The sequence below is a fragment of the Haliotis cracherodii genome, unplaced genomic scaffold, assembly GCF_022045235.1.
Source record: "Haliotis cracherodii isolate W230 unplaced genomic scaffold, xgHalCrac1.p SCAF_18, whole genome shotgun sequence".
NCBI lineage: Eukaryota > Metazoa > Mollusca > Gastropoda > Lepetellida > Haliotidae > Haliotis > Haliotis cracherodii.
Window position 1 is genome coordinate 7,088,912 of NW_027266273.1, and position 12,383 is coordinate 7,101,294.

The 12,383-nt window shown below is 38.0% G+C and overlaps 1 protein-coding gene across 1 annotated transcript in view; it reads left to right on the forward strand.

The window, feature by feature from the left end:
- The first annotated feature begins 623 nt into the window (after positions 1-623).
- Positions 624-12,383, forward strand: part of LOC139465728 (TGF-beta receptor type-1-like) — a 29,769-nt gene continuing 18,009 nt past the window's right edge. The window contains exons 1-3 of the mRNA XM_071247554.1: positions 624-746; positions 9,889-10,015; positions 12,122-12,297. Coding sequence (XP_071103655.1) covers positions 698-746; positions 9,889-10,015; positions 12,122-12,297 — 352 coding nt within the window. The 5' untranslated portion in view covers positions 624-697. The remainder of the gene's footprint in view (positions 747-9,888; positions 10,016-12,121; positions 12,298-12,383) is intronic.

Consider the following 12,383-nt stretch of genomic DNA (forward strand, 5'->3'; position numbering starts at 1 on the left):
GAAATTACATATAAACAAATCTGTCCCGTAAGTAAACATGCCGTCTTGACAGATTGTGTTTATAATTTATACAATGTTGTTATTATTAACCTTCATATGTATTTGAAAGATGAAAAGTTTTATGAACACTACACTATCAGACATTAGAATATCTTTAGAATTTTTTTAAATAACCTAAGTTACAGTTCCAGAGAAAAATGAAAACAAATCTAACAAGGTTTTGCGGGAAAATGGCGATATATAAACCAAATACCAACATTGTTTTCTTTTCAAGACAATGTATACAAATAGCTGGGTTGCTCGTATAAAAGAAACATTTTTGCTCCTTTCGGTTACAGCATTATGTCTTTTTTTGACGTTACATGTCTTTCTTTCGTTTGACCCTGTTGTTGTCGGTAAATGTATTCCTACGCTCTCACACGAACGCGCGGAATGGTATGTCAGCTAATTCATAAAACACTCCATTTCTGTGAAATAGAGATACCAGTCTCTTACAAAGCAAACCATCCATATCAAATATTACACATAGTATCTGTTGATCATACAAATTACAATAAAGTACTATTTCTACGACGAACTATTTGTGTCTGCAACGGTATAAATGTAGGTCACTGCGAATCGGTTGTTATTGTACTGTTGTGAGATAAAGGCCGGTGGATACTTACGAATGTGACAAACAGAATCATACGAGAGAATCATGAATTTATTTGGATTCGTACTTTTGTCTTTTCTTCCAATAACTACAGGTAGGTGACTGTCTCTGTACCCCAAGCTCTTGTTTTATATAAAGTCGGTATTTTCCCTCGCATTCGCAGCATGTTTGGTTTAATCGCTTCCAAAATGGCCGCCACCTTGATTATGCTCATATACACAACACCAAATGGTTGGAATTCTAGGCATAATCGATTATATGCATATAATCATCACTGACTTGGCTTTATAATGGTGTAGACTGTGAACCACGAGCATCATTTGAAACACTCGAGATAAGATTTTGAGATTTTAGATCTATGTCGTCTGCTGTCTACTTCGCTATCAATAAATCAACATTTCTCTGTGATAAAAGCGATACGGTGCATATTCCATTGTATTTAACGACACAAAGATATTTGACAGTTTACCAAAGAATGTCGTTTTGTCGTATGTGCCTCAAATGTTACAATTGGGACAAGATGCATGATAAGTGATTCATTTCTCTAAATGATACAAAAGATGAAACTTGATCAGATCTTGGCTAACAATAGATGGAAATAGCAACACAGAGATCGCCACCTAATCAAACGTTGAAAGAATAATTATGCTAGTCAAGTGCGGGTTAGTAGACTCATGATTAATGTTTTGGCACATGATGATGCATCATAGCAAACATAACTATTATCTAGTAACAGCAGACTTAGGTCTGAATATCGGTCTTTAAGCATGGCGAGATAAATCCCTGTATTCTCATCATTATTTTACACCAGTTGTTAAATATGATGTATATCATGGTATATAAAGATATAAACTGTGCGTGAATAGTTTTTGTGGGTTTTTTTATTTGCTTTTTGTGCATTGCCATGTCTATTTCAGTTACAACATAAGAAATATCTTGTTTGTGGCAGTTGAGGACACACTGTGACACAGTCCCCAATACACTAGATCTCAAGCTCATATGACAGACCATAGAGCAGTATATGGTCTCTGCTCATGAACACAGCATGCACTGATAAAACAGACATCTGTCAGCATGCTGTACTGTCTCATGTTTCTGTTATGTTGACATTGGCAATGATCCTGATGCTCAGTGTGCATTCTACTTTTTGTTACAAAGCAAGTTTCTTCTCTTGACACATTCAGTATCCTCACCAGAGGCGATATATATACCAATACAGGGTCTCTGTCCTCCCAGATTAGAGAGCAAGTCTTGGAATGACCATTCGTTCACAGTAAAGTGGTTGGTGTTTGTTCCGCAGTGCCACTCCAAATTTATTACATTTAACTGAACATGATGAATGCACAAATTATGTATAGTTACTTCTTCAGGTATATACAAACTGGGTGCAAATGAGGGTAATAATATGAATTATTTTTTTTAAATACCCTTTTCCTTGGAATTTATGAAAATAAGAATCTAGTTTTGAACAATGCCACAATTTTTTCAAAGTTTGCCTGACAAGGGCCACTTAGTTTGGAATAAATCCCTGGGTATATTTCTTTTGGGGATACTCAGATCTAGTTGCAATATGCGTTGTAACTTGAACAGTTATTTGCCTGAGACCAAGGGCACAAGTGCAAGGATAAAAAAAGGTCTTAAACCACACTTGTCCTGCAGGGCAAGTAGATATTATTTTGTTCTCATGGTGCAATATTTTCACTTGCCCTTTTAAATTGTAAAAAGGTTTTTGTTCTCAGTTGTTATTACCATTTCCTGTATAAATTAAACTTTATGAACATAATGAAGTAAAAATTCACAAATCTATTCTCAGGGCTCCAGATAAGCTTTTGGTGTTGTAGGTATTTTACCCATGCATTTTAAAATCATTAGGTATCAGTAATTCTATCTGGGTATTCAAATTTCTGTTACCCACTAGTTCTTACACATGTGGGTATTTAAGTTAAATATTTAAAAACACTATTAATCTAGTCCCTGCAAACTGGTGTCGTGTGTATTCGAGAGCTTTATAGGACTCAAAAATACCACGATACTTCCACAAGAAAGTGTGATGGCAAATGACCATGATGTAACTGTCATCGTGGAGTTTGGCAAGGTTGACGGAATGCCAGTTTATAATTTCAAAATAAGTTGCTGATTTACTGATCGAATACGCAGGGTTACTTCACAATATTTTGATGATACGCACAAGTTGTTTTTGACAGCGGATCTGTAATGTTCATTGCGTATTTGATAGGCTTGGATTATATTTTACTGCATATTTCTGAATTTTTTTATGCAGATTTTACGCAGATGCGCAGCTTATTTGGAGCTCTGATTCTGTGATTTTGCATGATATTGTGCTGAATGAAGTTAATTCATAACTTAGATACTTGTTCATGTTCGCAGCATTGAACATGTTAAACATATTTACTACTTTTCCCTTGAACTTTTGTTTCATTTCAGAACTCTATTGTTTAACCCAATCACCAGTCAAGACTTTGGGTCTGATAGTTGAGGATATTTACGAAAGACAGTACAAAATAAGTAGTCCCTGCCATCTTCATTCATCTCTGCCAATTCGCTTACAACCAAAAAAATAAAGTCCAGCATTAGAAATAAGCACTAGTCCTCTTGTCTATGCCAAACTGCCCAATGGTTAATGTTATCATAAGGGATAGTAGAAATTTGTCCTTTTTAACAAATGTTTAAGGGTTTTGCTATGTGTTATCATCATAAGGACCAGTGGATGAAATCTGTTAGTTTCTACTGCCGAAGTCCTGTACAGTCTGTACAGAGTTGTGGACCTTGATCAATATTATTTTGCTTAATGCACTGTGTGTGCAATGGGGACAAGTTTTCTCAGAAACTATTGAATTTGCATGAAAAAAGCTTTGCATGCTTATCTACGGGATACTTGTCAAGTTTGAGTTTGAAAATTGGTCCTGTCAATTATTTTTGAAACTACTGAAGTGAGCTTATCTGAGAGATACTTATCAAGACTTTGTTATTTTTCCAGAGAAGGGGCCTTTAGTCATGTTTGTGTGTATTAATTTCACATTTAACATGTTTAGTAATTTTTTCTGATGAAAAAAGCGGTCCAAGTGTCTATCTCCTTTATCACATGTTTATTGGACACTTTTTTAAAGTTTATATTTACTTCTATATGAACGAACAAAATTCTTGTTTCTATTATAAATGTCATACTTTGACCTGTTTAAGTCATATTTGTTGTAGTTTGACTATGACATACCGGTATCATAAGTTTTCGTGATCGCGAGCATGGGAGCCTCGACAGTGACAGTAGATTAGGAGAAAAAGTGTGTACAGCTGATTGCTGTTTCCTGCTCAGTTTACGAGACAATACACCATGATACACACGGTAATCTTAATCTTTGCATATGAAACAATTTCTAGTAGAACAGGAAATGCAATTTAAACGGTGAATCATGTCTAGTGATATTTTATCTCAAATTTCAAATTTGTATTGACCAAGTTTGTTATCACCTGTTTGTTTACCTGAATTTGCTGAACATGCTGAAGAGATACGATGTAGTCTGTGCATGGGTGGACACTTTACTCAAGAAAATATAGTGTTTTATTGCATTTGATTAGCATGATTAGAGATGAATTGATACAAATGAAATATGTAATTGCCCGGTAGGACAAGCATTTGTTTACTTCTTTCTTGTCCTGCACATGCTGAAGAGTGGATTTTTCATGCCTTGTACGTGCATTCTTAAACACATTGATCAAATTTTTAACTAGTTGATAAGAGCACTATTGCACTATACAATGATAAACGTGATCAATGTCAACAACATGAACAAGATCAATACAAAGTTAATCAATCATATCTTAATACCAGTCAGTAATTATTCTAGCCATCTAAGACCCTGTCTATTTTATTAATACTATTTAGAGGTGCGCATTATTACCGGTATACCAAGATATGAAATGCTGATGCATACACATCAGTACATTTGGAAAATACTGGTATGTTGCAAAATCATGCATATTTTCATCTTGTTGGCGAAGTTTACATAAGTTACCATGGTTACAAAACTATTTATGACCAGCTTCCTGCATGTAAATTATAATGTGTCTATAACACATTCATTGTGACCATGGCAACATCCAACAAAAGGGCGAATGATTAGGAAGTTTCAATATATTTTGGTGTGTATCAAATTCACAATACATGAATCACTATTGCGATAACTTGCAATACGAAAGTCAGGACAGTACTCATCACTAATACTGTTGAACAATGTACATCATTAAATGTCATCAAATATGGGTTAGATGGACAGGTTGAGAAGTTAACGGTGTTCCTTATTACCAGTATGCATCACATGTATCATGTTGTATTCATAAACATTTTCAACATCTTATGTTAAACATCTGGTCCTATGAACATGATGAAACTGGATGGATTATCATGATTATGTTGCCTGCAATGGTGCCATTAAGACTTGCTTGTATGAATGAGATTTAGTCCATCATCAAGATGTCCGACAGCAACAAACAAGGCAACTATGATTAAATACTGTAAATCATGAAATTAATGCGTCTCCAAAAGAATGCGACCACTGGTCCCTAGCCAAAAATGCAACTCAATATGAATGCGACACCCCCTCCTCTCACATTTTTGTCTCAAGCAACAGTGGATGTATATCTAAAGAAATGTCCTCTGTCAGGTTTACAGGAGAATCCTCACTTTAATCCAACATTACATTAATCCAATCACACACCAAATAGCACCACTTCTTACCGCTGAGTAGTGTACTTCTCTACTTTCCACTAAATCCACCCAGATCGGATAAAATTCATTCGTTATTGAATTGCTACCACATGACAAGATTGACAAGAAATCAGCGACATCAAGCCCTTGGACTATTGCAAGCTGGACAGCCCAGCAAGTAGCCAATGCATTTCAAGTCCACGTAAGGACCATATACCATGTATACAGGCACCAGCCACGGTACCAGACCACCAACACTACAGATGACCGACCACGTAGTGGAAGACCAAGGGTCACCACCTGATGCCAGGATGGTCAGATTGTGCGACAGCATCTTCAAGATCGCATTGTTACTGCCCTCGGAAACTGCTCGACAGACCATGGGGACACACCAGCGACACATTAGTGCGGATACCGTGTGTCGACGATTGACGAGCAGACACCTCCACTGTCACAGGCCACACCGAGGACCCATTCTGACACCACGTCATTGCCGGGACTGTCTTCGGTGGGCAACACAGCACCAGCATTGGCGCCATCAGCAGTGGAGAAGAGTCCTCTTCTCAGACGTCAGCCTTTACTGTATCTCAACAGCAGATGGCAGAGAGAGAGTCTGGCGACACCTTGGAGAATGTTATTCGGATGCTTGTGCAGTTGAGAGAGACTCGTGGGGTGATCCGAGCATCATGGTGTGGGGTGGAATTCGTCTTGCACAGAGAGTCGTCCCTGTGGTCTTCCAGAACATCAGTCCAGGGAGAGGCAATGGTGTTACATCAGCTCGGTACATTGATCAAGTCTTGAGACCACACGCCATACCTCATTTGGCACGTCACCGCAACCACGAGTTTCAGCATGAACTACGTCAGGCGTTCCTCAGAGTGTGGGCTCAAGTGCCTATGGCCTTCATCAACAGCCTCATCCATTCCATGTATTGACGTTGCACGGCAGTCATCAATGCACATGGCGGACACATGAGATACTCACTTGTGATGCCATTTTCTCAGAGACTATTGTTGTGTTTCACTTAAGAACATTTGACACTTTAATTGCAACCTTGATGATCAGTTTTGCCAAGTTTCATCCTTTTAATATGTCTCAAAATATGTCTACAGTGTTTGGACAAATAAGGTTTCTCCTATATCTATCCATGGTGACGTTTCTTTCGCGGTTCAGTATACATTAATGATTATAAACTGATAATCATTTCCTCACAGATTTATGGAAGTCTACGCCTCATAGTGAAATTCATAATGGTTCGTTTGTTGTTTTACGCTTCACGCAGCAATATTCCAGCTACATGTTTATGCAATGATATGATGGCTGTCTGTTAGCATGGTTAGCATGGTTAGTAATTGAGTCTGGACCAGACAACGCAGTGATTGATATAATGAGCATTGATCCACGCAATTGGGTCCGATGACATGCTTTAACCAAACCTGCAAGCCTGACCACCCGATCCCGTTATTCGCCTCTTGCTATGCTTACAACAAGCATAGTCACCTTTTATGTGAAAGATGGTGATGTTTAAGTATTTGGGCAGTTTATGACCCTTTACAATGTTAACTCCAGGTTGTGAATTTATTGGTGTCTTTTTGCCAAGACACCTTGGAAGTTGGAATGATGTGTCTGCAAACAATATCAGAAGCATTTTCTTTCAGTTTCAATCCTCTAATACCATTGATATCATCATGCTTTGCTTTCTGGATTGTCAGTGAACATCTTGAACTGAAATGTAAAACAATCTCTTGACCTTTTTCTTAATAATTAAAAAAACCCTTCAAATCCTCAAATGCCTTCCTTGCAATTAATATAGATTGATGTTTTTCCTGTGCCAAGAATTTCTGTCTCAATGACCTGCCCGTGAAAGTTGGCATGTACACCTGTCTGTAGCGTGAGCATGGTTAGAAGAATGCATTTAGGATATAGAAGCAGTTTTGTTTGGCTGCAAGGCCTATCTTTAGTTTCCATCAGAAATATAAGTTGAAGTTGAGATGTCTTGTTCATGTTGTTATCATCATGATCATGATATAACATCTATACCTGTATCTATCTATCTAGCCCTGCTCATTTGCCCCAGGTCTGGAGCAAGTGTCAGTGAAACATAACAGATGAGGAAAAACCAATTCCCAATTCATGTTAATATACATGATACAGTTATAACTAATCCTGATTGCTTTGTGGAGGATGCCGCTCAGCATTAAGTGGATAAAACAAGGGCTAGTCGGCTCAGAGTCTGTATACTGTGTCTGAGTGGGGTATTCATGTTAAACTGTCTCATGTTATCTCTGAGTTGGCTAGCTAGCACTATAAAAACGTCATTAGTCTGGACTATTACAACCTGCCACACACACACGTGCATTCATGTTGCTATATAAGTGCAATAATCTTGAACATGACGTCAAACCCCATTTCACCTCACCTAGTTTGGAATCCTTAATAAATCCCTGTCTTCAGCATGATCAGGGTTAGGCATCTTAGCAGGTAAGAGTGGCAATCTCATGGTTATAATCATGCTTTTGTATTACAAGGTTTTACGCGATGCACAAATGTGTGTTCAGTACGCACAAAGTTAGATAATGGATGCAGGAAGAAAATATACTGCGTCCCAATAATATTCATTGTACCTACAGTGCATCAAGAGCACGGTCCCAATAATATTCATTGTACCTACAGTGCATCAAGAGCACGGTCCCAATAATATTCATTGTACCTACAGTGCATCAAGAGCACGGTCCCAATAATATTCATTGTACCTACAGTGCATCAAGAGCAGTAATGGGTGTCTGTTATTTCACCCATCAATCATGGGTGTCCACCTGATCACTGATACATTTCAGGCCCTGAAGTAATTATCCTAAAGTAAATCATTACTTTACACAACCCTTATTTTGCCTGCAAGGACCCTTAAACTTAATTATTGGGGGTCCCATGGACCCCCACTTTTCTAAGTTGAGGTAAAACCCTGGTATCAAAAATAAGTAACTGCTGCCCAAATCATGCTAGTTGCACTTGGGAATTCATACTGTTTTTACAAAAATACCTTGCGTTCCTTGTGATGCTGTTTACTGTACAGACGCTGTATGCACTTATGAAGCCCCCGGTTAAATGTACTTTCTCACTAGTAAGCTGGAGAGGTACATAGAATATAATGACCACTGACCACAGTCATCATGGTAATGCACATTATTATTCACGAAGTAAACAACTTGTGAAGATCTGGTTAGAGAGTCGTAGGTCATCAGCAACCCATGCTTGTCGTAAGAGGCGACTAATGGGATCGGGTGGTCAGGCTCGCTGACTTGGTTGATGCATCTCATTGTGCCCCATTTGCATTGGTTGATGCTCATGATGTCATTCACTGGATGTCTGGTCCAGACGCTCTTATTTACAGACCGCCGTCATACAGCTGGAATACTGCTGAGTGCAGCATTAAACATGTTAAACAACGAACAAACACTACAGCTGAAACAGTATAATGTATAATACAGCAAATTCTGCGATAGAATACATACATAAAGATCACAAATTTTCATCAGAAACAAGCAAAATTATCCTCAGTTCCGCAGACATCATGCACGGTTCCAAATACAGTTAAACATGTTTTTGCAACACACAATCTAAGACCACATGTCATATAATGAGTGTCTCATTTTCCACAAGACACATTCAGAAACTCAGTCTTTAGGTTATATTTTGCTAGACTACTGCAATTAAGGCCAACTTAACAATAACAGCACAAATCGTGCGGCCCACTCTGACATGCTCTGAGCTTCTCATTCAAACCCTGTAGCTATGGCACTAATGTCTAGTACATGAAGTACTAATTAACTGGTTGAATACTGTAATCCTGGACTTGAGACAGTGTCATGTTTGTTTGTTTGTTTGTTGATATAATCATGATAATACTATATCATGCTATATTAATAGTGTGAAAATATCTTTTTCTACTATTTGTCCATTTTCCAAATGCCAAAGTCCCTTGCGTAATTTACAGTCATGTCATAACGAAACAATTTGCTCAATTCACTTAAGGTTATGTAGATATACACCTAAGACATAGTGTAATGTCCCTAACAAAAGATTTCAATATGACACAATTCCTTCTATGTGAGGCCTCTAGGCCTAATATTGTTTTGTTTGTTTCTTTGTTGTTTAACGCCCCACTCAGCAATATTCCAGCTATATGACGGCGGTCTGTAAATAATCAAGTATGGACCAGACAATCCAGTGATTTACATCATGAGCATTAATCCACGCAATTCGGATATGATGACATGGATCAATCAAGTCAGCGAGCCTGACCACCTGATCCCATTAGTCGCCTCTCATGACATGCCTGGTTGCTGAAGACCAATTCTAACCCGGAATCTTCACGGTACGACTGTGTCATGAGCATGATGAGCATTGAGCATGTTAAGGTCTTTTTAGCTTCAATATGTTTAACTGCCATGCTGTCAGTTGTATGTTTGTATATATATCTATTATTGACTATGGTTATTCTCTTGGGTTGTAGGTCTTCTGTGCAAATGTACCTACTGTGGCACGCCAGGCAGTCAAACTCAAAATGACACATGTGAGACGGATGGCGTCTGCATGACTTTGGTCACAAGAGAAGCGGACGAGATAAAGGTCAACTACATGTAAGTAATGTGGGATCAACATGCTTATCTGGAAATGTTATTTGTATCATTTTCAGTATCCGACAGACAAGAAATATGGGAACTAATGATTTGAATGTAGCTATTGATAAGGTGTACATTTACAATACAATACAATTGCATCTGAACGCAATATAGCTGGAATATTGCTGTGTGTGGCGTTAAACAACAACAACACAATGCAATTTCACATCATGCATGAAAAGCAAGTGATGCACGTGCACACAGAAGCCAAAGTGTGCGTGGTTATCGTAGGTTTGAGTAAAGTCCAAAGATCTCTACTATTCATCAGGAGTTCACAATAAGAAAGCTCCCAGAGGCAACAGAAATCCACGATGATCCGCTATCACAAATCTTTGATTAACAGAGATAAGGGATATAGCATCCCATCTGCCTATGAAGATCTAATGAAGCAACTCTTTTTAGTTAGTGTCTTATCAACTTTTTTATCCCCGCGGCACATCTGGCTTCATTAAAATTATCTGTGTGGTACTTGTTATGCATTAACGGTTGTTGTTAATGTCTATCTGCTGCTATCACAACATATCATATGTGTGTGTGTGTCTGTGTGTGTGTCTGTGTGTGTGTGTGTGTGTGTGTGTGTGTGTGTGTGTACAGTGTATATGTATATACCTCTTGGCAGTAGTCATTCCAGCTTGATAACGGTTTCAGAATGTACATCAAAACATTTCTCCATTCAATAAAAAGCTGTTATCCCATCTTCCTGAGGTAAGCATGTCCACTAGCCTTTATCAAAGCCTAGTTTCTACCCTTGCCACATCAAGGCCACATTTCTTGGCTCGACCTTGGCACCAACTCGTGTAGATCACGAGTTGTGCCCCTTGTTATGAAAACACGATATCCAATCAGATCGCTGTTCTTATCTCGTATTGCTTCAAAAAGATGGCATCTAGCATAGGCAATGATCTAGGCAATCAGATAATGAAAGCATTCGCAATTTCATCCCTGAAACAAAAACATACTAGGCAATTGTTGGGCGGTTTAAAAGGTGAAAAACACATAATCGTGTCAACAAAGACAGGCAGTGGTAAATCATACGAAGGTGTACCAGTCATGGATGTTGATTTTGTGAAAAGATCTCTGATTGGACTATCAATATGTACGATATTCCAATCATATTTAGCACAGGAAAGAGGGCTTGATGTTGCAAGGGTGGGAACAAGACTGATAAAAAAAAGGCTAGTGGATGCCCTTGCCTCGGGAAGATGCTGTTATCCATGAAGTTGTATGTTTTCTAATGTACTCCTCAACTTCTAGAATGCTGTTGAAACAGTTAATTGTAGAGCTTGTTCTTCACGTGTTTAACATGTTTAATTGATGATGTCTACTTTTATGATTTTACTGTCACTGTGCAACTCACTGTCTGAGACACAAACTTCCTATTGTATGCCATGCTGTAAATTGCTTCCAATACTAGTAGTGATGCATCATGATGTTACAAGGATCTGATGATCATGATGTCACTGTACACTGTAACCTTGTTGTTTGACATAGCCTTTATTCACATCAATGGAACACTGTTGCACATACAAATTTAACATGTTGATACCCAGTCAAAGTCTCACCCCTGGGTAAAATACTCAAATAATCAAATGCTTATCTTGTGCATGTTGAGTACTGCTTATCATGCTATGTACATACAGAATAGCAAACTTCCTTTTAAAGCATGTTAGGTCAGCATTTATTTAAGTAATCATGGTTATCAAATGACAAAAAGAAATTAGCCGACACAATTTGATTACATTTCACATCAACAGGGTTAGATCTAGATGTGTCTAACATTAATGAAGATGCAAAATATGACGTGAATTATTGTGTAATTAATGTCTTCGTTCTTTTCTGTCATGTTTGCTGTGTCACAGCAATCTATACATGCCATTTTTATATTAAGACTTGAATTGTCTTGGTTATCAGGTTATGCATGTTTGGATTTCATAAAAGTTAATTACCTTCATACCCACGCATACTTAATGAGGTAACGTCTAGATGAAAAAAAAATAATCACATTTTATTCTCATCATGCTCATGTTTAAATCATGTCAATGGCATGGATTGTTTTTTTGACAGCTGTAAAGAAAAATCTGCTTTAAAGCCGCTGATGCGACCATTCGTGTGTCATGCAAGCCGGAAGAAGCTTTCAAGCTTCAATGTGCATTGTTGTAACAACAGTGATATGTGCAACCTGAAAACAATCCCAACACTGGATCCACCTGTTCCCTTGGAAGATCCTGGTGGAAATACAAGTGAGTTGACATCATGAACCAAAGACATGATATCTTTCCAAATTTTCCAATCTCTGCTAGTTTACTTCCAATCTTAAAGGGGATCT